At 45.6% G+C, this 26,355-nt stretch overlaps 1 protein-coding gene across 4 annotated transcripts in view; it reads right to left on the bottom strand.

The window, feature by feature from the left end:
• The window catches only part of PEX14 (peroxisomal biogenesis factor 14), a 156,080-nt gene that overhangs the window by 64,454 nt on the left and 65,271 nt on the right, over positions 1 to 26,355 (bottom strand). For all 4 annotated transcript variants that reach the window (XM_033114725.1, XM_033114726.1, XM_033114727.1 and 1 more), the window contains one exon: positions 6,314 to 6,398. In XM_033114725.1, coding sequence (XP_032970616.1) covers positions 6,314 to 6,398 — 85 coding nt within the window. The remainder of the gene's footprint in view (positions 1 to 6,313; positions 6,399 to 26,355) is intronic.

Here is a 26,355-nt window from a genome sequence, read left to right as displayed (position 1 = left end):
TAAAAACGCAAGGGTAGTGATGTTGGTAATTAGGATATGCCAAAGAGAAGCCCTAAAATGCTTCCTTTAAGTGAAGTGGTACGTACAGTATGTACAGGGAAAAACATATATGTACACGGTTCGGTACTATCCAGGGGTTCAGGCACCCCCTGGGGGTCCTAGTAGGTTATCCACTGCAAATATGAGAGGGCTACTGCACTATCATATGTGACAATGTCACTTTGCTTTTCTTTGTAGTCTTGTTGCAGGCACATAAGTTTAAGAAAAGAAGAATCATTCTTCATTTTCAGGGGAAAAAATCTCAAAGCAACTGGGCAAATCCAAAGAGCTTTGTTATTTTTCCCTCAAGCTCCTCTGTGCCACTGGACCGCAACCCCCAACTGGAGGGTGAAGTGTAGGACCCTACTTGACTCAGCCTTCTTTGGGGAGCAAGCGTTATCAGGTCCGTCTCTGAATGGGGAAGCCATGGGGTCCCTATTTCCACAGCGTTCAGCTGGTCTAGCTGCTATAGCTCTGAGATGCTGAGAGGAATCTGTGGAGTTCAAGACAAGTTTGGATAACTTGAAAAGGGGAAAATTGATGGGGGGACACCAGTCAGTGTGATGAATAGGCTGATCCAGAACAGCAGGTGACGGCGATGCAGATGCAAGACTGGCAGGGAAGGGAGCCGGTCCGTTCACAGCAGATGGATGGAGATGCTCAATCATGCTGAGGAACAAGCCCGCGGCCGCCACACACAGCCCCGTCTGCTCGGCGGGCTCGGCAGCGCCTCGCTCACCTGCAGGGCACGGCCTCCTGCCCCCAGAGCCTCTGCACTGGACCCACAGCAGAGGGGGGGTGGGGGTGGGGGAGTGGGGGGGTTAGTAACAGCAGGCAGTGGTGAGGAAGCTGCCACTCGACTTCAAGCTAGACTCTCGGGGACTGACTGCTAGTGGACATCCCCCCTTTCCCAAAAACATAGCCATTCGTCTCTCACTGCTGAGTAAGGCTTGTACTGCTAGGCTGATCTGTTTGCCCAGGCCTGAGGGGCCGCCCAGGACGTAGGAATTCTAGGGTTAAAACCAGGACAGTCCGGGGCAAACCAGAACCAATGGTCACCCTACTTACGAGCCACTGTCCTTTCCTTTTTCTCTCCGTCTTCATGGTCAGTGAGAGAGAACCTAGATCAATCTATGCAGTTCAAGCTCATGGCTGAGTAGAACGCCTGGGTAGGGTACATCCGTGTTTCCCTGAAAATAAGACCTAGCCAGACCATCAGCTCTAATGCGTCTTTTGTAACAAAAATTAATATACTGTATTATATTATATTATATAAGACCTGGTCTTGTATTATATTGTATTACATAAGACCCAGTATTATATTATATTATATTATATTATATAAGACCTGGTCTTGTATTATATTGTATTACATAAGACCCGGTCTTATTTTAATATAAGACCGGGTCTTATACTAATTTTTGCTCCAAAAGATGCATTAGGGCATATTATCCAGCTAGGTCTTATTTTCGGGGAAACACGGTTGCTTCCTCCAGTCATCTGAGACTAACAGAGAGGTAAGTAAGACAGGATAAGCAAACTCAGCCGACCCTCGTCTTTTCTCAGAACGGGAACATGTTTTTAAAACGTCCGTGATGTACAGGGCTCCACTACCCCAGCAATACAGGGGTGAATCTAAGTCTTCCTGCCACAATCCATGTCTCGTTAACAAAGAATCAGAAGGGCCAGACAGCCTCACAAGAGCCAACACTATTCCTTCCAACTCAGCCGCAGGAGTTGGTGAGGATGAGGAAATGGGCCACAAGCAAACACACGGTGGTAGCTGGCAAGACCTCTGTCCTTCCCCGCCCCCTCCAAGCTGTCTGCGGGACCCACGCTCCAGAAAAAAGAGCGTTATAACCAAACTTCTGGCTTGTCTAAGACACATTAAAGAATTAATTATAAAGTAAAGCTGAAAGAGAAAATTAATTTTAGAAACACACGAGGTTACAATTTTTTTTTTCCCCTGGAGTGGGGGAGGAAACGCAGTTATTTTCGTTTTCATCCTGGGGGCACAAGCTGGGAGCTGTCCAGTCGATAACCTGGCCATCAGAACAAGGTTTGTAATTAAAAGGTCAGTGACCTGGAAAGCCAGGGCCCCACTCCCAGAGCTTCTCAGTAATGACGGAGCTATTAAATTAAGACTGTTATGAAATCAATGCTAAAAAAGCTTTCATGGTAACGAGATTCCATTCAAGGACATGCAAACTACCTCATGAAATGGACGTAAATGATAAAAAAAGAAAAGTAATAAAAGAGGGTTAAATTGAAATCTGTGTAAGAATTTACTCCCCCTTAAGACACTCCGGTGAGAGAAGCCCTTCACTTCTACCCCACCACCAAGGCTGAGACCATCAGGTTTCTTCCTCAAGTTCATGCCAGCAAGGAGGCTGTTTTGCTACTGGGGGTTCCGCTTCCAGGAACAGAAGACAGACACCATCTTGTTTCTTTCACCTTTTAGAATGAGAAAGTACGGCAGTGCGTTTTATTTGTTGAGTTTTCCTCACCCCCCAGACTATTTATTAGATGAGGGAGAATACAGGCCTTGACTTACACACCTGAGAAGGGCACGATCGGCAGAAGTGTCAGCCAACACCATCCAGGCCTCACTGTTCAGGATTACACAGAAAAGCGTGTGATGCTCATCTTTTTTCTAGAAGCCTGCTTTGCAACAGATGTATCAGAGTAAGCTAACAGACAACTAACTCACTCTACCTTTCCCCCACCTCAGCTACCCCTCCCCCCAACGCCCATGGAGAGGCATTACTTTTCCCCACCATACACTCAGCCCACCAAATATGTTTGGAAGCAGACTGCCTCCTACATTTTGTGGTTGGATAGGGTGTCAAATCAACACAAGCCTACTGACAACAACGATCAAGCCTCTAACTTTCTGGACGGGTTCTCTTGCTGTCTATAAGCTGCTCTAACCGCCTGGATTGCAGCCTGCTTGCAGCCCCAGATATGAAGCCTGCCTGGCAAGAAGCACTTCTATATATAGACCAGTTCTGTGAGGGCTTCAACCCCACGCACAGCCCGGTTCTCTTTGCGTGGGGCTGACTCTGCAGTTGATATGTCATCTGCAGAATCAAGTGGTGAAAAGAAACAAACACATTTATTCTAATACTCTGAAGGTGAACAGCTGCTTTTCTCTTTCACCCAAAAAAATCCCGATAAAAGAAATGTTGTAAATTACACAAAACGGCAGTACAGCTTCAAAGAAAATGATAAATGATTCTAATAACTTCATGTTTCTCATTAATGACTCCATATTCAGACTTTAAAGCCTCCAGAAGAGATCTCAGAAAAACAAAAATAAAACTACCCAAAAGCTCAAACACAAAAGACCTTTGCAAACCAATGCTCTCCCATCCCAATCCTATTTACTCTCCACTGCACCTCCCCACCCCCACCCCCAAAATCAGAGCGCACACATCTAACCTGTCAGTAACAGAGGCAGGATGCAGCCCCTGCTCCGGGTTGTGGTTTCACAAGAAAACAGACTCAGCTGATGCGACTAAAGCCACCCTCATTTTCCACTGAACTGACATGCAGTGCAGGGACCTCAATTTCTATATTAAATATTAAATAATATTAAAACAAAAACAAAATTGGATTTGCCTTTTCAGGAAAGAGATGTTTATTAAAAAAAGGAAAGTCAAGATTGTAATTCAAGGCAGTGCACCACTGTTAATTCCCCAACGTGACACGAGAAAAGCCAAGACGACAGTGGTCGCGAGCCGCGCCCAAAGCCACTGGCCCAAACCCACCACCACACTGAGTCCTTCGGGGAGACGTCTGCGGTGGATGCCAGAACGTTGATCGCTCCCCGAACACACCCTCCCTACCCCCAAACACCAACTCTCCTTCCTTCCCAACTCCTGTCAGGGACAGGATGGAAGCGGCCCCTTTGGAAGCGCCCCTCCTCTCTCGTCCTATCAGAGATGGTGCCAGGCTGTGCTGATCATGTCTGCCTGACCCAAGGAAGAGCTGGGAATTGAAAAAGTTTAAATCCACGAAGGGGCACTTCTTCCCCGGACGCCGATCAAACTTTGGAATTCTCTGCCCAGAAAAGGTCCTGCCAGAACTTACCCTACTGGGTGGGACTCACCTTGGAAATGGGTAGTTCCCGACTGAAGGAGCGTTTTAGAGGACAATGGAGCTGGGCGATTAAATCTAACGATTCAGTGTTTAAATCTGGGAAAACTCCTGTGGTTCTCTTTAGAGGAAGAAGGGTCAATGCCTCTCACGGTTCCTGCAGCTAAAAGTCTAAAAACGCGGACCCACAGGAGGTCAAGAAGGACATTATGCCCACTCTATCAACAAATGGTCATGTCCTCAGGGCTTTGCTCACTTGTCACCCTCGCAGAGCTCTGACCGCCTGGTCTAAAAGTGCCAGCACTCATGACCGTCCACCCCCCGGCCTGGCTGTCTTTTCTGCAGGGCACTTGCCATTCCGCATACTCCCTATTTTTTCACTCGTTATTTGTCTGCCTTCCCCATCTTAAGGCAGAATTTAAGACGTGAGAGGGCAGGGGTTTTTGTCTACAACAGGGCGTGGCCCAGGGCCAGCACTTTCTCTTAGGTGAATTAATGAATCAATCGGCTGTGTTTTCTTTTAAGGCGGAACAACAAATAACAACTGCACAAAACAGTTTCCTCTCTACAGTAATTATTAGCCAACTAACTCAAAAGAAGTATTATTTGGTCCAGAGTTTCTCTCTTTTTTTCTCTCTCTCTCTCCCAGTCAGGGATTTATTAAAATTAAACAGATTAGATGGAGCTCCTGATACTAAAACTGCTCAGCAAAGCCTGCGGTGGGGAAGTGCCGAGCAAACACCAGAGACATTTGTCTCTAAATTGCTCTAAATACCTTCTGCAAATGAAATTCTAACCCAGCTGCGTTTGAGAGAAAATGAGGAATAACTGGTCATTGTCAGTGGAAGAGAAGATCAGGCAGTTATAATATTGCACAATATACTGGGGCGAAGGATCTCTCGGCAACCATAGATTTTGTCTCAGGTTACCCCGGGTAATCAACACAGCTTTTAGGCTCAGCTTTCCCCAGCTTCAATGCTTTGATGAGAGAGCTGAAATCCCCAAGCTTTTATGATTAATTACTCCCCATAGGTACACATATTTCAAGGAAAAACTCTTTTATGGCATGATGGTTGTGGAGTGGAGAGGCCAGCCAACACGCTCCAAATTTTAATAATCTCCTACTGATCGGGGGCGAGCATGATGCCGCCAGCCAACGCACAGCGCCCCTCATCAGCTCAGTCACGGGACCTCTGACGGCTGCCTGTGAATGAAATGTGTGGGCTTATCCTGCCCCGACGACGTGCACGTGCAGCCCTGGGCCATGGTCCCGCGCGGCCGCCTCAGTGGGACAGCATGTAGCAGGCCTACCAAACCACTCCATCTGCTATTCCAGCCACAAATGACTCAAAGCTCAAAAACCAGAATTTTGAGGCTGGCATTCCAGCTCTCAAAGGAAAAAGAGTTCTGTTTTGGGGGAAAGAAAACTCACTTTCCTCCCTCATGGTGTATAAGGACCTTTGAACAACTTCCTAGCTTTCTATAAAATTAAATGTTCAAAGAATGGAAGTCAGATTTCTTTTTTTATTTTGGGGTTGTTGTGGGGGTTTGTTTTCGTGTTTTGTATTTTACAAAAAAGAAAAATATCCCAAATTTCAACAGGGCCAGAACAGATTCTGCTTCAGACAATATCGAATTTGTCAAGATCCATTTAATCCAGGCTTACAGAAATACCATAAAACCAGTAATTTACCACTTCAATCCGTAAATCAGACTGACCCCAAGCTTGACCTTACCCTGACCGTGTTTAGTCATCTCATTTCCCTCGTCCTTCATTTCTTTCTTCCTCATTCTTTACTGAAGCAGCTGACCTAAAGCCAGTCATTCTGCAGCCAGGGCCATTATCAGAAGAACGCACCAGAAAGTACAAGTCCTCCCTCCACCTTCTTATCCAGTGGGCCTCTCTCTCCTGCTGCTGCTGAAAGCTGCCTGGCCAGGCGGTCCCAGGCTAAGCTGTTGGCCTTACATCTGGTGCTTGATTATCCGAACTGGATCATCTCTCTGCTCCACCGTTAGGAAAGCAGCCTGCATTCCCACTGGGGGCACCCTTCACACCCCCGCCCCGACACTAGGGGGACAGTTCTAGGAGCTCCTTTCATCAACACTGTGGCTTCCCTCTGCCCTGTCCCCAGCCCCTTTCTGCAGGCCACTCTGCACAGCCACGGGGAACCTGTACCTTTCTTCTTAAGGAACGCTTTCCTGGTCGCAAGTGGGCTCTGACGGACCCGGGAATTCTGTAGAAACTTCACTGCCGTGGCAATCTGGTGGGGGAGATAAAATAGAAAAGAAAAGTAAACCCCAACAGTCTGAATTTCAAGATTAAAAACCCTACAAGTTTATCCTAGGTCCACAGAAATACATGCATCATTGTGGTCCAATTTATAACCAGTTATTTCTCACATTTGAAATCTACCTGAATAAAAAGACTACGTCGGTTCCCTCCCTTCACTGGCTTCCTGCATCTGAGTCTATCAATCGAACGCCCTCAGCCTAGCTTTTTTTTTAAAGATTTTTATTGGGGAAGGGGAACACTGTGTATTTCCAGGACTTTATTGGGGGACAGTATGTTTTTCCAGGGCCCATCAGCTCCAAGTCATTGTCCTTTAATCTAGTTGTGGAGGGTGCAGCTCAACTCCAAGTCCAGTTGCCGTTTTCAATCTTTAGTTGCAGGGGGAGCAGCCCACCATCCCATGTGGGAATTGAACCGGCAACCTTGTCATTAAGAGCTCACGCTCTAACCAACTGAGCCATCCAGCCACCCCTCAGCAGCTCAGCTCAAGTTGTTGTTTTCAATCTAGTTGTGGAGGGCACAGCTCACTGGCCCACGTGGGAATCGAACTAGCAACCCTGTCGCTCAGAGCTCGCGCTCTAACCAACTGAGCCATCCGGACGCCCCGCAGCCTAGCTTTTTAAGACCTGCGACAGTCTTCTCCTATCTTCCCTGTCCAAGGTGATTCTTCTTACTCCACAGCAGGTGGTCCTCTCCTGGCCATACTCATCCACATCACTACACTTGTGCCCAAGCTGTGCCCTTCTTCTCGAAGGCCTCCCTTTCCCGCCTCTACCTATCTGAACATCACACGCGCACACACACACGCACACGTACAGACACACACACCCCGCACAGCCCTTTTACTTACTGCCTGTTCTAAGCCATCTCTGATCTCCCTATTCGCTTAACTCCTCAGTGCCCGTAGCGTGTACCATATAACTGAAGACATAATCACACTGCATTCTAATGTTCAGGCTGCCTCCCCAAAACACCACAAGCATCTCAAGGGAAGAGCCCAGGCTGCCTCCAAGGAGCCTGGCCAAGTGCCTCCGGCTGGGAAGGATTATATCAGAGGCAACACACACGGTCATCCACACTGGTCCTTCTCACTGGCGCTCAGTTCTGAAGAGCCGTCAGGGGACAATGTTTGGGGTTTCGTGGCTGAACGCTGACAGACTAACAGATTATCTATCTACCTCTAGTATGATAGTTGAGGAACTCTTCACATCTACGAATAAGCCAAGTAGAGGACAGAAGGAAAAGTGTTGAAGGTCTGAACCTTCACATCGCTCAGCACATACTAGCGTGTCTGCGTACCGCCCCTCTCTGCTCTCCAGCCCAGATGCTAGTCCAACGGGTACCTGCCCAGGTAGCAGAGAGGCCGTTTTAAATGACTGGCATTATTCATCTCATCAAAACCAAAGAATAATACAGTCTCATGTTACAGGTACAGTCAACAGGCCCTGTAGTTCACTCACAAGTCGTGGAAAGAAAACATTTCTAAGGGACCAAATACAAGGAAGCTTTCTATGATCCTTCAAACTAAGGGTAGCTGTCACACAGAAATTCAAACAGAACGCACTGTGACTCCAAGTGGAATACAAGTTACAAATATCCTCTTCATGTTTTATATGAATTTAACCTTGAGACCAGACAGACTTTCCTGGGAACAAAAGACAGGAGGATAAATCAGAAAAACAAAAAGCTAGAGTAAGTCCTTTATATATTTTCCCCGTAGTCCTTCTGGGGAGACTTGCCCAACACATTCTCCCTAGAGGATGAGCTCAGGTGTCCCAGATTTGTAGATCGGGACCTGTGAGCGACAGGACATCTAGGTTCCTTCAGAATGGGCATAAGCTGTCCAACACTACAAACTACCATCATGAATGGCAGTGATCACCAACCAGTTCTCGACTAGAGAAAAACTGATGCTCAAGACTCCAGAACCCCAAGTCTGTACTCATCCCCTTAGCCCCTCAATCAGATCTCTCCAGATTGCGTCAAACTCAAGAAACATCGGACAAACGCCCACAAAACAGGTGCATTTTAATGAAGAGATGAGCGAGGGGAAAGAAGAGGAAAAAAGCAAAGGAAATGGAGAGAAAAGGGACAGGAGGGGGGGTAGAAGGAGGAGGGAAGAAGAAGAAGGTGGCCGTAGGACAAGAGGAGGAAGCAGAGGAGACATAACAGAAGGAAGAGGGGGCGGGGTGAAAGAACAAGGAAAGGGGAGAAATGGGAAGAGGAGATGGTGAAGGAGGAAGGAGGAGAACAAAAGGGAGAGAGGCCCATGCCCTGGACAGAGAATGGCCGGTTACACAGCCACCGGCCCCACCGGGTCAATGCCAATGTGCCCAGCTCAGATGGCTCGGGGATAATTGCTCTTCACCTGGAGAAAAAACACAACTTCGACACACCAGACAATTAGAGCATTCACATCATGCAGCAGTCCCCACACGCTGGGGCACATGTACCAGGTGTCAGAGGCAACGTGGCGGCGCAGGTCTTAAGCAGTAGATGCTAATGGCACAGTTCCCACAGAAGCCCAGACCTTTCCTACATCCTTCCAAAATTTTCCGTGACAGAAAGAAAACAGAACCCCACCACTAAAACGCACAGGTTTCACCTTGCTTTTTTAATATAGTCCTTGGTATATGCATTTCTGGTCAGAGAGCAAAGTTCTGATGGGTTTAATGGTGCACTCAATGCAGTGCTTGGCGCATTCCATCAATTTTTTTTTTTAAAAATTGCATCTCTTATTTCTTTAAATACATTAATCAGCCTAGTGCAGGCAAAACGGATCCATCGGACAATGCAATAAACATGAATTATCATCTATCCAACACGCATAATGGCTTAAAAATACATAATAGCAGGTGTAGTTTAAATGATTAGTTATTACACCTGTGGTGGGTCTGATTCAATTGGGAAAAATCATCTTTAATAGGTTAAAAGGTTTAGATCACCATGCTTTTCTTAAAGTGGCTGCAGAGAGGGGATGATGGAGTGCTCTGTCATTAGTAATTCATTTAAGAAAAACGTGGGGGATATAGCAAAGAACAGCATAAACGAGCGAATCCAATTTAAACATCAGGTAAAGTAGAAAACACCTTTTAAAAAAGCAAGATAAATGAATTTGGAAGGGAGATGAAATTGACGTATTTATTTTAACGGGAATTTGACAAAGTCCCGGCACACTTCAAACTTGCAAAAATATGAACAATTTCTTTTAAAGTTTCCATTCACTAATTTCAAGCCATATAAAACAATACTGCCAAGCACCTACATAAAGTATATTTGGGGCTTGTTTATGTTCCTCTTGATCTTTGTCTGAAAATGCAGGCGACAGGCAAATCACATATTTAACGGCACGGATATCACTACGCCAGATGCAAAAATATAAAGCATCCAAACTAATGGCCTCAACATAATGTGCTGAATAAGAGACCCAGATAAGCAGCTACATGGACGTGTGAACGTATGAAAACCTCTCTCACTAATTATTTCTTCAACTTCTCTTTACTCTTCTCAACTCACTCCACACAAGGAAATGGCACAGAACGTGTGTGGGGGAGGGGGAGAGGGGGGCCTGTCCAACCTGGAATTTTATAAGCCCTCCCATTCGTACATAGAGCGCAAAAGATTTCCCCAAAATCTTTACCCATCACGCAGAGATTTTAACACGCTAAATACCTGACAGTGCGCTGGGTTTGCATCTTTCATTCCCCTATTGTCGGACACTTTTCATTAACTTCATGAAGCAATTCAACTGACTCTTCCCTCTGCAGACGTCCAACACACACAGCACACTTTTGTTGGATGAAATGAGGGGGTGCCCGCAGCCTGTCCTGCATTATCGTTTGATTTTCTAATTAGGAGATGAATGTGACTATTCATGGGTTATATTTGTGCCCAACTAAATTACATAAATTCAGGCCAAATCTTCCGCCTCAATGTCAAAGATGTAAAACGCAGGCAGGAACTTTATTGCACACGGTGTGGGAGTGCACAAGCCAGGGAAAATTCTGGAGCAAAGCACCTGAAGCCGCTGTGGAAGCCACTTGCCATTGAGACCATGCTACACTGGCTTTCCTTTCTCCTCCTCCTGCACCGGGCGAGTTCTTAATGAGTGCACCTCGAATTACCAGTAGCCGGTTTCATAAAAATAAAGACGACGAGCTCAGAAGAAAACAGAAGCAAAGTTTCTCGCCACTCCTTTTCCTGTGGCCCTGTCTTCTGCCCCCCACTCCCAAAAAGCCAAATAAAGCAACCCTGCCACCATCAACTCCACGATTTTAGGGAAACTGGGTAATTTTCCCTGGTTGACTTAAAGCTAGAGGTAAAACTGAGGTACCAAGAAGAGGAGTAAATTCTTGCCTTTGCAATGGTTCCGCTGGGTAACTGTCAGCAACCCGGGAAGAAAGAGGGGGACCTCAGGTTGAAAACACCTTTGCATCCAAGAAGACTGGCCAATTGAGAGAGATTTGTGCTTGAGAGACCAGGATTTGTAACTGTATAAATCAATGGACTACAGTCTACTCGGGGGCTCTCTACCGCGAACTGTGTTCTGTTAAATGCATTGTGTGAGATAGGTAATCCGGTGAGGAGAATCGAGGTTCCTGACAGTCCTCGTGGCAGAGCTGCTCCCTCTGTGTTTTCTACGCCCCCACAAAAGACCCACCTGCACACTGTCATCTGCAGAACACACACATCATTTTCAGCCCGAGGGGGACGGGGGATCAGAGCCCGCCTAATAACGAAGCTGGGGTTTGAGGGCGCCTTCGCACTGTGCACCTGACATGTAAACCTGATGCATTGTCTCCGGTGACACTTATTTGGAATGTCACCAATTCCAACACTCTTGTGTGCTACACGTACATATCTATCTCCTAAAATGTGAGCATGCACTAGCCATTTTAAAATATTCAAAAAACAATGACACAAACGACCAAAACCAAGTCCCTTTTAACCCAGAGAGATCACAACTAGAGGGCAAAAAACAGTGACCGATATGCAGCCCGAAACCCCACTGCAATGCTACACGTGTGCTGCTCAGAAGATTAAATTGCCTGTGAAAGGTTCCTCCGCTCACACTCTCAAGTAGACAGATACCCAGAATCCTGTTAACAAGCATTAAACCAAAGCCAACTCGAGTTTTAACAAGGACTGACTTTAAAAGCCAGGCATTGCCGAGAATGCGAGAAAAGCCACTTCAAACAGAAATGCTGCATTTTAGTAAGAAATCAGTACTCTGTCAGGAGTTCCTTGACAAATATGGTCATCGGTGGCACAAGGAAATAGTTGCAAAGCAGCTGTTAATCAGAGAAACGCATCGTAGAACGCTGATGCCAGCACTCGTGGAAAAATGCAACGGGCTAATTATGAAGCTATATATCTCACTAAAGAGGCTGTGTTCCTTGAGATTCCAGGCAAAGCACTCTTGGAGCCAGGGTCCTAGGACAGCATAATTCTGGTTTTCTGCATCCAGAATCCTTTGTAATCTGTGGTTCACAATTCCAGGCTCCCTTTCTAGCTAGGGAACAGGCTGAGGGGGTGGCCACCGGGGCAGCAGGGCCATCCGCAAGCCACGTTCCAAGATGCTGCACGAATACACCAAAAAGGTGTCAGATCCTAAACCAGAGTAAAAGAAAATCTATGAGTGTGCAAAAGAAATGTCAGAATTATCATTCTAAGTGTGGCAGGAGAGCAAATGGGTGTGAACTTCAATCGAGGAGAGGAGCGCTGTCCCAGCCGCCAAAAGGAAAAGAAAGAATACAAAGACGAGGCAATAAACAGCAAATAGAGACCATTGTGTGGGACATCTCACAGACAGAAAGGGAGACTGGACGGCGACTCAGCCTCAGGGAAGCCGAGGGTCTAGCAGGCAGGTGAGAGGGGAAAGTTAATATGCAGAGGAAGGCTCGGTCAGCCAAAATTCAATACGATCCTCCGCAAGGACGAGGAGGAATGAGGCTCCCCGAAACCAGACGAGTGGGCGTGGGGGGAGGGGCGCCTCCGACCGCTCGGAGCAAAACCACTGGAATGGCAAGAGGGGAATAACCTTGAGGTGGCCACGCGCCGGCAGCCCCAGCGCAGAGCCAAAGTGCCCCCTAGCCGGAGGCGGCGGCCGCGCAGGCCAGGGGCGGCCGCTCCGCGAACTCCACAGCCCAGACGAAGTGTTTTCACTCAGGGAAAATGAAATGTTTTGCAAGATGAAACAGAATGAAAATTGAGGTTTTAGGTAATTACTAGTTGGCATTTACATATCACGGGCTGGTTCAACACCTATTCATTTTCCTCTTTTATTTTCAATTTTTTAAAATTGCTCATTAAAAATGAACAGATGACAGTGACAGGATTTTTTTTTTTTTTAACTCCTTCTCTTTTTCTGAGGGTTACAAAATCAGGAGATACTTTTAGCCCGTTTATCTACAATTAACACACACACGAAAGTATGTTTCATTTACATCAAGAGGGGAAAGTCAACAAAAGCCAGGAAGTTCAAAAATAAAGACAGCGAATTGTACTTTGGGCAACCTCCTGCACCTGGGTAAGGAGTGTGCCAGCAAGCGCCCTGGCATTCAAGGAGTTAAAGGAAAGAGCCTTTCTCTCAACTTGGAATTTCCTGGTTTTTGTCATTGTGTCCTTCCCATTGTTGATTTGGGTTACAACCCTATACTAATTAAGCTATGGGCCCTAATTTCCTTTGTTTTACTTTCCTCTGTCCTTTTGTTTTTCACATTAAAGAAATAAAATATCTCTGGTAGAAGTGCACGACTCCGGTCGAGTTGACATGATAGAAGATAATATTTTTAAGGTCTATTGTGTAAATCTGTATTTAGGGAATTCCAAAGCATGCATCATTGACCCTACTCTCTCTTAAAACACATTGATATATGTAGTAAAAAGCCTTTATGAAAAGTGGCAACGTCATAGGCACAAAAAAACTACCTTTCAAAGTGAAATATCTCTGCATTTAAATTTTTCTTGTTGGCCCTAGTTAAATATATTGCACGAACTGCTTGTCAGACAAAATGTCATTGTTTGGTTATTTTATTAAACTAGTTCTTCCAGAAATGTACGTGGGCATAAAAAGCATTTAAGCCAGCATGGACTATTTAACATCAAGTGCCAGTGATTTTAGGGACGGAAGGGTGACTTTGGAGAGTATTCTGGGTGCCAGCCTCCAGCCCAAAGGGAGCTGGAGCAGCTGAGCAGCAGAGCTGGGAAAGCAGAGCCACAGATACAGAGGTCCCCAGAGGTCCCCGTGTAACCACACCTGCCTGCCGTAGAGGAAATGAAAACCCTTGCTTCTGGGTTGAGAAGATCAAAGTTCTTTTTTTAGGAAAGGTTGAGAAGGAAAAGGATTTTCTCCTTCAGGGAGAAAGAAAAGCAAATTTAAATGCCTTGTCCCCATGCATCCCTACCTGAATTTAGATAGCAGCCCCTCTAATTTTTGATGCAACCAACAAAGCAGTTACCTAAAGAGGGGAGAAAAAAAGGATGACATTTGCCTCTTCCTTGGCTTTGAAATCCAACTGGCAGCAAACTGTTTGAAGTCCTGTTTAGAGAAGAAACTGTAATAGCCTCCATACTGAAAAGAGGAGGAAAATGCCATTATACACGGATCACGGTAGCAGTGACCTCAGCGGAGAAGGCAAACGAGCTGGCTGCAAGTTGGAGGTTCGGCCGGCATGCCAGGAACAGAAATAAAAGGTCTATGTGCCAAAGACACGTGGCAAGACTTGGGTGCTCGGTCCCAGGAGATATCAAGAAAAGGCAGGGAGGTCAACTTCTTAACACAGTGTCTTTCAACAGCTCCTTGACTGCTCCTTCTCCCAGTTTCCCTTGGTGTTATATTTTCTATCTTCCTCTAATTTCCCTGCACTGTTAAAGAAGAAGCAGAGCACCCAGGCTTCGTGCTGTAAAATTAATGAAGGTGTCAAGCTGTTCAGTTGCATCACTCCACAGGAATGTAATGACTCAGTGTCCAAGTTGCTCGCTGGGAGAGCTGTGAGTGAGCTCACGCAGTGACGGCGCTGGTGACTCCAACGCTAAAAATATGGAGCACACTGGCCCCAGGACCTTCCTAAGGATGACACCACTGCCTCCGCTTCCTCGCGCCTTTCTCTGCACCCCAGGTGGAAGTTGGGGCTGCTTGTACCCTTCAGATGCTCGGCAGATGAGGAGTGCTCCAGTTCCCACTTCTTTTGAAGTCGGGGCCAGACGGGGATGGGTGAAGCTCTCTCTAGTCACATGCTATTGAGATGTGAGATGATTGAGAAGGGGACGAAGAAAGGTTATGTCATGTACAGCAAAACCTCCAAGCAGAAGTCGTCAGTGGGGGCTAGACACCGACTAGATGGCCACCAGAGGGTGCAGGGCAGGGAGCCTTCACGATGGCTTAGCACCATCTGCTCTGAGGGCAATGAGATGGGCTTCTAGATTCCAAGGAAGATTAGCTCTGGGCCAAGAAATTCTGTCTGCCATCACCCCACATTCACCACAAAACTAAAACCTTTGCGGAATCAATAAATGACACTCCTACCAGACATCCTAGCAAAAAAAAAAAAAAAAAATTAAAGGTTGAATGTTAAAAAAGAGATTTGAATACAAAAAAAGTAGTTATAGCCTAACAATAGTACGAATACAAAAGATAGCAAGACAAGAATTTAAAATGACAAATGTGTCATTATTTACAATAGCCAAGATATGGAAACAACCTAAATGTCCACCAATGGAAGAATGGATAAAGCAGAGGTGGTACCTCTATATGATGGAACATTATTCAGCCATAGCAAAGAATGAAATCTTGCCATTTGTTACAACACAGATGGACCTGAGTTAATAAAGCGGTTTTCCATGGGAGTACAGGCTAACATTCCAACACCACCACACACATGCATACTTGGATTGGGCAAATAAGCGAGCAGATGATGGACAGTGATAAAAAAGAAAGAAATTTAAAAAAAAATAGAAATAAGTACACCTCGAGCCCTCCCTTTGTGTGTTGCCAAAGACAAATGAGGAAACGTTTCACTCTTTCTATAAGGTCACTTTGCTTCCTTTTTTGCTTTTACACTCTCTGCATGTAGTATTCCCTACCTAATCTGCTGAATTAATTTCTACTTGACCTCCCCACACACCAAAAAAGAGGAATTTTCAGCTGGACTCCTTTCTAGCTAACCCACAACTGTCTAGGCTAGATACTGCTTAACTGGATAGCATGTTATTTAAAATACTTTGCATACAAAAACTTTAAAAATAAAATGGCAAATGTCGGTAGCCTTTAAATCACCTTTAGATCCAGCGGGAAGAGAAGAAAGTAAACAATTAAGATCTGCTACTAACTGAAGGCCACCAAGTCCTAGATCCTGCTGCTAGTTTAGCTTCCCCTTTGGCCTAAGAGAAAAAATAAAAGTATGAGTTCCAAAAGTATGATTCATAATAGAGTAAGCTGGCAGACTGAAAAATTTCAAATTTACAGTAAGATGACAGGCATTAGAAACTCTTTCTCTATTCAAATGGTCAAATGAAATCAGCTCCTCTCAGGGGAGTCACCCTCCTCACCAAGCACCCAAGTCCCCAAAAGTGGACTGGAACAGGTTATTGGCCAAGACTGTACAGTCCGTGGAATCTCCAGCAAGTACTAGGGTGACAGATGTCAGTTGTACCTCATATGCATATGAAATACGTTGGTGACCAGGTTCTGTTTTCTAAGGGTTGTCTAAGATAGAGATGACCTCAGAAGTAACTTATCCACACAAAGAGTCCAGCATACACCTCTGACACCGATGATGGAAGAGCCACCACTTTTTTACACATCTTTCCGAGGCCCTCAAATGAGGGCCGTGTGGCTGAGTCTCATACCCATGGTCAGACTGGTACCCGCGGTGCCCAGGTGTAAATTCGGAAGACAAACGGAATCAAGCGCTATTGCAGTCGCCTTCTCTGATAAACCCCAATGTATAAGTTTTTAGCTCAGCAAGGAAATCCATAGTACACAGGAAGAATCACATGGTAACTATCCTGGCTTTGAACCATTCCGTAACCTAAACAGTCCAAGCACTGCTATTATTAACAACCACAGCTACCAATAAACAAACACACTTACAAAAAAACCCCATTGACAAAGACCTACCAGACACCAGGGCCTGGAGGCTCTCGTTACAGGTCTCCCACCTCTAGAGGAAAGTTAAAAGGGAGGGTCTTTATGCCCTACATCTGCTGGCCTCACCAATCATGGTCCTATAACGTGAGCATGTAATTAACTGACAATTAATGCAAAATTTAAACAATTCTCACCATTAAGCAAATCAGTTCTATTGAGCACCCGCCTCTAAATCAATGGTAACTAATTTCTAATCTTCCAGCTCTGTCTGGGAAACAGAGAGAAGTTCACTTTTTGTTATCTGAAGGATTATGAATTACCACCTCACTTTGCAACCTTCCTGATTCTCCCCACACCCAGGCTGAGAGACCTGGAAATTACAAAAATCCTGACATTTCCTCAATTTGGCAAAAGCTTCCAGAGACATCGCTCATTATTTTCTGCTCATTGTCCTTTCTCTCTCCCTCCTTGCCTATTTAAACACATGGGCCCAGAGTTATTAACTTTTACAGGAAAACCAAATAAAATAATGTCGAAGCAAAAATGCGGTGATGTCAGGCTGCAGCTAGCACCATTCGTCTGTGGGAATCTGATTAGCGCTCGAGTGGCAGAGCTACCTGGAAAAGTGCTCACAATCAAATAAAAAAATGATACCAAAACATTAACCTGATGGCTAAAAACTCCACATTTAAACAGTTAAAGTAATAAAGGAGCTTTTATTGAGTATTTTTTATATTTCATTATGCCCCAAATTGACGAGGACTCCCGGATACATTTTCTAGACTTTTGGTTCCTCAAATCAAATGCTCTCTTGGATTTTTTTTTTTTTAAACTAAAAGGAAACAGCATTTCTTGTAAATTTGAATGAAAGGATTAAAGCTTCTCCTGCAATATCGACATCAGCCTTGAGTGCAAACACAGCCCCAAACCGCAACAAACGAGCCTTGTTTGGTTTATGTGCTTTAATTCCGAACCTGCTTGTAGCCAGCAGAAAATCTTTCTCCGTGATTTTACCTGTATTTCCTCATTCACACACGTTTCTCAAAGTTGCTAGGCAATGGAACCTGGCAGAGTGACAGGGCAGACAGCCGCTGGGTCTCAAAAAACCTGAACACTGAGCGCGACCCTGAGACAAAGGGGTCCTGAAACCCCGCCTCTCACGTCCCTCTGTACCTCAGGTTCCATCATTTCTGTAAAATAAGGGTTTAAAAAGATGACCTTCTGGACCGTCCCATCATGGCGTTTATATTAATAATTTCTAAGTTCACTCCACGAGGCAGCCTGTGATACCTCGGCCAGGGATATGGACCAGGGTCAAGGACAGGTCAAGGAGAAGACCCAGCTGTTCTGGAGCTCAGCTCTCCAATCTCATCCAATTCAAAAAAGGAGAAAACCAACAGAGAGGAGAAAGGAGAAGGGACGGGAGGGAAAAAAAAAATCACTGCTGCCAAAAAAGAAATTACAAATTCCATATATTATACACAGAGTAAAGCTTTACTCACACTACTTACTATTTGTTTTATATACAAGCTGAGTTATCTGGTGTCCAAATCGCAGAAGATTAAAAACTGGGAATGAGAAAGGAGAAACAAGCCAGCTCCTAAAGAGATACTTACAGAACAAAGACCACATAGAGAAAAAAGCCAAGCAACAAATGTCAAGAGAGAAACATCTAGGAAAAGCAAACAAAACCTCAAAAAGTTGATTAGTTTGGGGTCACTTAGCCTAGCGGAGTCACTTAGAGTGGGGCAAATAGACAACATAGCTGTACTTCAACAGGTTTTGAAAACTAGACCTACACTTACAACACAATATAAACATTTACGTCTAAAATGACGATACTGAGTCATCGGGATTAAACTATATCCCAGATCCTCTGCCTAATAAAGCGAGAAAGTCTATAACCCATTTTCTGTAATTCCCAGCCAACGGTTTTAAAGTGTTTTGTTTTCTTTTCATATGGATTGGATCTCGATGGCCATCTAGGAAATGTGGCTACCCAGAATGACTCGTGCCAGGAGGGTGCCAGAGAGGGTGGTTTTCCTAAACTGAACAAGAACGGTTTTTATTCAAGTTAGGTTAAGAAGCAGGAAGCCAGAGATTAAAGACTGAACAGGACACCGGGCACTTATAAAACCAAGCAGAACAAAGATATTGCTTTTGCTGTCACAATCTAGGACAAGGAAAGAAGCCGAAAGAGACCTCAGGGCCTCCGGTCCCACGCCCGATCCAGGACTCCCCAGTTCAACAACCTTGACAATGATCGGTGAGTCTCCACGTGAATGTGTGTAATGAACAGAGGACTCACTCTCTTAAAAGACTGTCAATTCATTTTCAGGAGTCCTTTAAACTGAACTGAAATCTACTTTCCTGAAGCTTCTACCCATTGGCCCTAGTTCTCCGTAGGCAAACAATACTAACTGATCCACTTTTTGAAACAATGCTGGGCGAGGAATTATAATAGGCCTCTGTCACTTGGCTATCTTTTCTATAAAAGCATTTCCCTTACTCTGCTTATTAACTAAATGTGAACACCAGTTTCACTGTCTAACGGTTTCATGAATTCTGCTCGTAAGCTTGGTAAGAGCAGCCTTGCCCTTTCTGGGAGAGCCAAGGCTACACCTGTAATGTCAGAATGCATTAGCAATAATAAAGGCCGTAGTAATGCAAGAGACGACTTCATACACACGTCATTCCAGAATGGCTAAATTCAATCAAATATGGCAGCGCTTCCTACAGTGCTGCGATCACTGGGGCCAGCGCATGTGACGTGGGCCCACTTACTGGAAGCTGCTGGAAACAGAAAGTGAGCGCTCTGCTTTGAGACTATAATGGACGGAGTTTTTACCAGCCCATAAGTGGTTTGGCATCCTTCTTTCCCAGGAATTGCCTAGAAATTCATTTAACATCCGAAGACTACAAATGAAACTTCAGAAGGCTAAAAGTACATGAAGAGAAGGGTGGAAAGGGATAGTCTTTTCTCACCCACGTCCTAAAGATACATGATTCTTATGGGGGAGAGAAGTAAACTCCCAGAAGGCGGTGATCAAGAATCAAAGCCAAAGATGACCTGTCTTAATTCTAACTCGGTCACCAACTTCTTCAGGGTCTTCCAGAGTTACTTACCTTTCCTGTTTGTTTCCTCATCTGTAAAATGGAACTACTACTGCTAAGAGACTCAGCAAACTGCTGCAAGGAGTAATTAGGTCGCATTTATATACTACTTTTGATCTTCAAAGTCGGATTATTAGACTATAAAGTAGAGTAGATGTGGTTTGAAGAAATCTTTTAAAAATCTAAAAGAAAGCATGTTAGCAAATTCAGAGGAGCAAAACAGGCTGACATCATTTCCCAACAGCCAGGTCCCTCCCCCTCCGTGGGCACCCAATTTCTGCCCTAATCTGTACTTGCATGTGGAGACACAGGTATACCAATGTTTTATTAGGAAAAATGGGAGGAGGTGCAAAAAAGAGAGAGAGAGGAGAAAGAGGTGGTTAAAAGAAAGGCATTGAAGAAAATGTAAAAGGGAGGAGAGACAAGAAGAGAAAAATAAGGGGACAGAAGGAAATAGAAAACAGTGAGATAAAGAAAGAAAAGGCAAATCTTACCCCCTTAGAAGAGCCAAAACAGGAAAAGAGGAAGAAAATAAAAACAAAGAGAAATGCAATAGAAAACTTCATGAAGGGAACAAATAAAAAGTGTGTCCTATTATTTAAAAAAAAGCAAAAATTAGAAGTGAAAAGTAAAAAATAAAAAAGAGGAGGGCAAAGAGTAGAGGATGGAGAAAGAGAACATAAAGCTTTCAAGAGCATGTGTGGAAACCAGAAAGCTGGAGGAGAAATCATTAGCAACTCCACAGTGCGTCTACAGTGATACTGCGTGGATCAATTCATTTAACGCTGCCCTGTACATTTACAGAAAAGTACCTCTGATATAATAAAGGCTCATAAACACGCAGAAATTGGGTTAGGCCCGTTTCGAATTCCTGCCAAACAATGGTTCAGAAAAATGAAGCTCTATTTTAATTAGCTGGATTCACGAGTGATTTGATAACAGCAGATGCTGTCTGGATGCTTTCAGCTTGATGGGCTCCACATACATGAACTTAGAGTGGTTTTGATGCAATTAGGTATTTCTTTTTGCTCCAACATGCCTGGCCCAAGGACCTGAGCCTATGTGGAGCCCCTACACGTTGCTATATTTATCTACACGTTAATATTTCAAATCATGAAGATGAGAAAAGTGACCACATAAGGTAAGTACAAAAGTAGTTTTTAAAACTCACTGGTTGGTAGAAGAGAATGCTCTCACAATGAATTTTCCTCTCCACTGGGGAAAGAAAAGTTGGGTAGTTCCGAAAAAGCCACACTGGGCAGCATCTGTATAGAAATACTTAATGCCAAAGCTGGAACCCAACAGACTGCACACTTGCAATTCTGCCATCCCAGTCCAGTGTTACAGCAAAGGACTGGCACACCTAATGCACAGCGCGGCCTGGAACTAAGTGGCCTTCAGAATGTTCTCTGCACTCAGGCATCCTATTATAACTCAGACCACCATTCCTTGAGACAGGAGGCAGTGTTCAGGACCACAGCCCTGCAAGTCCAAGTATTTGCACCAGGTGCTTTCAAGCTGGGCACCTTCCTGCCCCCTCTCTCCCTTTTAAGCACTCTCTCCTCCAAAGAGCATTCTGTTTGCTTTTCCCAAAGCACTCACTGCCCTCTGCTAGGACCACTTAGAGCAACACCACCCACCTGCACAGAGCTGCTAAAGGACCCGCATAACACAAGAACAGCTTCCAGCATCGGGACTCGCCTAATAGGAAGACCCGGTCTGTTAATTACCTGTCACTTTGTCACAGCTGGGCTGAGGGGGAGATCATGAAAAGCGGGGTGTTGAGAGGAAGCTCTACTAGGTGGTGTGTGCTTGTCCTGAAATTGAGTTAGGCTTCCGAAACCATTCACCCCGTTGGATGACAGGTAGTATGGAGGGTGGAAAAGAGAGATGCAAGAGTTTTGACCGATTCATTTGGACAGAAGGGGGGCACGTGAACCCCACCACGACCACCACAAGCACATGGGAAGCGACACCCTCCCGCCCACTCTCTCTAAGAGGACAAAACAGACACCATGACCTTCACACCGGCGCTAACAAGCTGAGCACTGTAAATCAAGGATGAAATCCTGTGCCTGGGAAGCAAAGCAGAGGCGTTTCTTCTGTAAGGAGCCCAGAATCAGCACTTCGGGGCAAGTGTCTGCAAGGCGGGAAGCTCCATGCTGGCAACCGAAGGAAAAATATGTATTTATTACATATAGTAAGGCTTCTTCTAAAGTTATTTATTTCACAAAACCACTCTGCTAAATAGAGGTCTCAATCTAATAGGAATTGCAATCTGCATATTGTAAAAGTACCAGATGACAGTCTTTGAGGCCTCTACTCCACAGTTTATGGGTTCACGAGATTTCCCAATATATACACATGTAAGAATGCAAACTAAGAACACAGAAAATTGTCCTAAAAATCCTATTTTTATGTAAATGTTTTTTCAGCCCCTTGCAATCCCCAAAGGAAGGGCAGAGGGTCCAGGCTGTGAAACGGGACAATGCCTGTGACACCCCCAGGACACGGAGACAAAGCCAAGAAGGAGAAAGGAGGCTCATGGTGGCAAGAGGTTAGCATTCAGCTGTGTTCAGCCCTGTGCTCAGTCCCGCTGGTCTTTTGAGCCCCCACTGGCCACTGGCCACTGGCTTCTTTCCTTCTTGGGATAGGCGAGGAGGAGACCCCAACTTAGCGTTTTAACTCTCCCCACTCCTGTCCACATCCCAAATTAGCCATGGTTAATTAACAGAGATGCAAATAGTCACAGGCTGAAGTAAAGGTTTTTGACAAGAATTAAAAAGAAATCTTATAAACAAATAGAAAATTTTAAAAAGAAGAGGGAGAGAAAGTACCCAAAGCAAAAGGTCAACCTACAAATAATTGAGGAAATGAGAAAGAAAAGGGACAGGTCAGGACTTCCCATAAAGGTCTGAAATTTTCTGTTTGTACCTCTGGGTTGACACCAAAAAGTGATTTATGACAGAAGAGGAGACGCTGTTCCGGGGAAGAGAAGTAGAGACCAAGATTCGAGAGTCCCATATATGCCCGGGACTTATCTCCCTAGATTGCATTCAAATTTACTTTCTGCTTCCTGTTCTTTCCATTCATTTCAAGAAAGAAATTATTTCATTTTTTTCCAAACTGCATCCGTGGGGCCCAAAGATATCCCTTGCTTCCTTAAAAACTAAGCATCGTCTACTTCACAGCAACTCCTTTTCTGCCCTCCATAGGCTGACAATACGCGCCTCTGTCACAGGGTGTAACCTTGAACCAAGGAAAAAAAAATTAATTCAAAGCTTCAGCTTCCCCATTAAAAAAAGAAAGACAGAAAGAAAGAAAACTAGAAAGAATAAATATGAATTTGAAGGGGAATTCTGCCAAAACCTAAAGCTCCCAAATCTGGTTCGGCCACATTCTTGCCCACAGCCTGTACTTCTCGGTGCCTCCCTCCCTACATTCTTTAAAATGCAGCTGCACAGACCTCTTAAAATTCAGATTTCTAGCACCTATAATTACAGGGCGCTGGAGCCAGGCTCCTTTAATTAATGAACCTGACTCCTGTCTCTTCAAAGGAAATCTGCATAAGGGATATGTCACAGGGGGAAGTGACCTCAAATCAGTGCTATCTGCTCACTCTGCCTGATGGCAACCAGCACCCTGCACCTCCAACAGGACAGTGAAGGTGGCCCCAACACCTCCAGTCCCCCACCTCCACTAGACATCCCAATCCGGAACAAGCCTATTACGCAGTTAAGGCTGTAAAACATTTCTTGGAACTTAAGGGAGGAGAAGGAAGCTCTCCTGGGTGTGACCAGCAAAATCCAAAGAGAATTAGATTCTTCTCCCGTTTCTGAGTGCTCCCCTGATTTCACTTTCTTCCCTCTGCCCAGATGAAGCAGGGAGTGAGGGCAGCAGACACAGCTGCTGTTTAAAGCTGGACAAGCAACAGAGGGAGCCGGCCTGGGCTCTGAAAACTCTGGAATAGAAATCAACCCAACAGACCTGGGACTGACATGCATCCCAAAGCTAAAATAAAACTGGTAAGAAAGGGTGTGCCTCTTTCAAGCAAAACAGGTGGAAAGGGGGCCGTGACATGAAGCCCCTGGTCACAAGGTCTAGAGAAGAACTTGACCATATCCCAAGGACAGTAAACTAACCTCAAGATCTGTCCCCAAGTGGTCCTAGCCCAGTCTCGATACTACACCTCTCTAAAGCAATACCCGATTGCCAGTTTTGAACGCACTGGTTTTCCTTCTGGCTTCTCTGGGCAGCACAGCTGGCATCTGCTGCACAGGCCAGGACGGCCCACAGCCACTCTCCTACAAGTGGTTCTAAGCTGGCTCATAACCACATTCGCTGAAAAGCAAGCAGGCTGCCTTTGGCTGCGATGACGAATGGAAATGGTTGCAAAGCCATCGATGCCAGAACAGACAAGGCCCGTGTCAAATCAAAACGACCCCAGGTAGGAGATTTGAGATCCAGAAAAAGACTTCAAGGGATCTGGCGATAGCGCAAACAGATTGTGTTCAGTCACCACCACCTGATAATCCTTTCTCAAGGGCTCCTCAGGCCCACAGCAAACCCAGGGGGGCAGTTTACATTACTAACCAAACAAACACAGCTCTTCTACGAGTAGAGGAAAAGTTCTCCGCCTGTGTACCCAGTAACACATTTTCCCAGTTTCTCATCTGTGATTCGGGGTATAAAGCGAGGCCAGGGAACCACCGGAGAACGGCACTGGGGCTAGTAAATGAAAACTCGGGGCACACCGTCCTGGCGTTCTAGTTCTTCCCAGGGCACTTTCCAGGGCAGATGGCAAAAACTGAAGTCAGTCATTCATGTTCTGCCAGGAAGCGGGGCTTTCACATTCCAGTGAACTTCTGCTGTTGTCAATACAATTTCAAAAGAAGGGGGGAAACAGTGGCATCAGCCTACCCAATGACCAACCAACCCACCAAAGCGAGGCGTGACCACTGGCCCCGGAGTCTAACTCCACAGCGTGTCTCATTTCCTGGCATGGCGACCTGCCCTCTTTATACCCCACACCCAGAGGCTCTCCCAGGAGACCACCTCCCAGCCCATCAGCGTACTGCAGCCTGGGTGCCCTGACCAGTTCCGGGCGTAGAGCCCGACTGATGCCAAGGCACTGCCACTGCCGTGTTCCCAAAACTCAAGCAGCCAGAGCTGGGTGAAGGATTTTTTAATTTGGTTTGATTTTCCAACCAAGACATCCTCAAAGTTCATTCTTCTTTGATGTGGAAGCATTTAATTCTCTAACAAACGAACAATTAGAAGCACAGGACTAGAGAGAACACAGAATTGAGGACAAAGGTCAGTATCTATGAAAATAAGGGGCTGGGAGGTAGCTGAGATCAGGCATGTCCAGGGATTCTTGGCACAGGAGCTCACAGCAGCCGGCCAGGCACTCTCTTTCCAGGGTGCCTCAAGGGGAAATCACCCATCGATCCTGGGGCACACGCTCGAGGACCAATCCCTTACCTCGGAACAGCCTCTGCCTCAAATTCCTGCTTGTGCTTTAATGTTTAAATTATTAAATGCATTAATGTATTTACATTATTCAAGTCTTATGTGCATTTTTCTAAGATAATTTATGTATAAGAGTTTGAATGTCCATGACTGTTAATGTCTACAACCCTTCCTGTTCGTTATTGATTCTGGAAGAAAAAAAAAAAAGTCAGAGTTTTAATGCCTTATTTTTAATGTATTAAGAGTCTGAATAAGTGCATTCTCTTTTTTCTTTTGTAATTTCATAATTTAAGTAGTGCATTTATTAAACTGACACAGTATGAATTGTGGTGAAGCCTGGCACGGCTCCACGCTGCCGCTGCCGCGGCCGCCAGCTGGAGGAGCACGCCTGCTCCTCTGCGACCCGGGCCGCTGGCTCAGCGCTCATCCCGCCTCCGCGCGGCTGGACAGGCCGGCAGCGGCGGGGGAGCTGCCAGCAGGCGCTCACCAAATTTCAGCTGTGCGAGACTTCTCGTCCTCCTTTTGAAGGTTCTCGCCCAAATCCTTGCTCCCTGTTAAATGGGATTCCGGAATGCTGTTCAGCCGCCTTTCTGTAAGGTGGAACTTTTCCCCTCATCTGGTGTGCTTCCAAACAGAGGCCCAAACAGAGCTCACCGTCTGTGCACGACTTTCAAGAATAATCAAAACGCCAGCGCTCGGCAGAGCAAAAACAAGCACACCACACAACAAAACAAGCAAAAAGGGGGATCTCTGCATGCAGACCAACATCTCAGACCACACCTTGAACTTGAGCAGAAAAACTTCTTTCTTTTGAAATCCAGTTTCCCTAGCAGAAAAGCTCTCTTTCAACTACAGCCCATAGAGCGACAGTGACACCCAATGGCCTATTAGTTCCATCCCAACTGAGTGTTCCCCGTGGCTCTCCCCAGAGGTGAGTCCAGGCCCAGAGCTCCTGTGTGAATACGGAAGCTCAAAGGAAAATCACATACCAGCTACTCATTAAGAAGCGGAGCTGCTAATGGATAAATTTCCTCCTGCTACACGGACCGATGGACACACACACACACACACACACACAGGACGTAACTACGCACGTGTGTACAAACTGCACAGGAGAGCACACATCTCTAGTCTCTTTCTGGCGGGTGACGCGAGCACGTGCGCACATGCGCGCACACACGCACAATACGTGGACTGGGCGACACCGCAGGACCAACTTGGAAGGAGAAAGGATGCCGGAAGTTGTTCACTG

This window comes from Rhinolophus ferrumequinum, chromosome 9, assembly GCF_004115265.2.
Source record: "Rhinolophus ferrumequinum isolate MPI-CBG mRhiFer1 chromosome 9, mRhiFer1_v1.p, whole genome shotgun sequence".
Classification (NCBI taxonomy): Eukaryota; Metazoa; Chordata; class Mammalia; order Chiroptera; family Rhinolophidae; genus Rhinolophus; species Rhinolophus ferrumequinum.
This window is presented reverse-complemented; position numbering and strand designations above follow the sequence as displayed.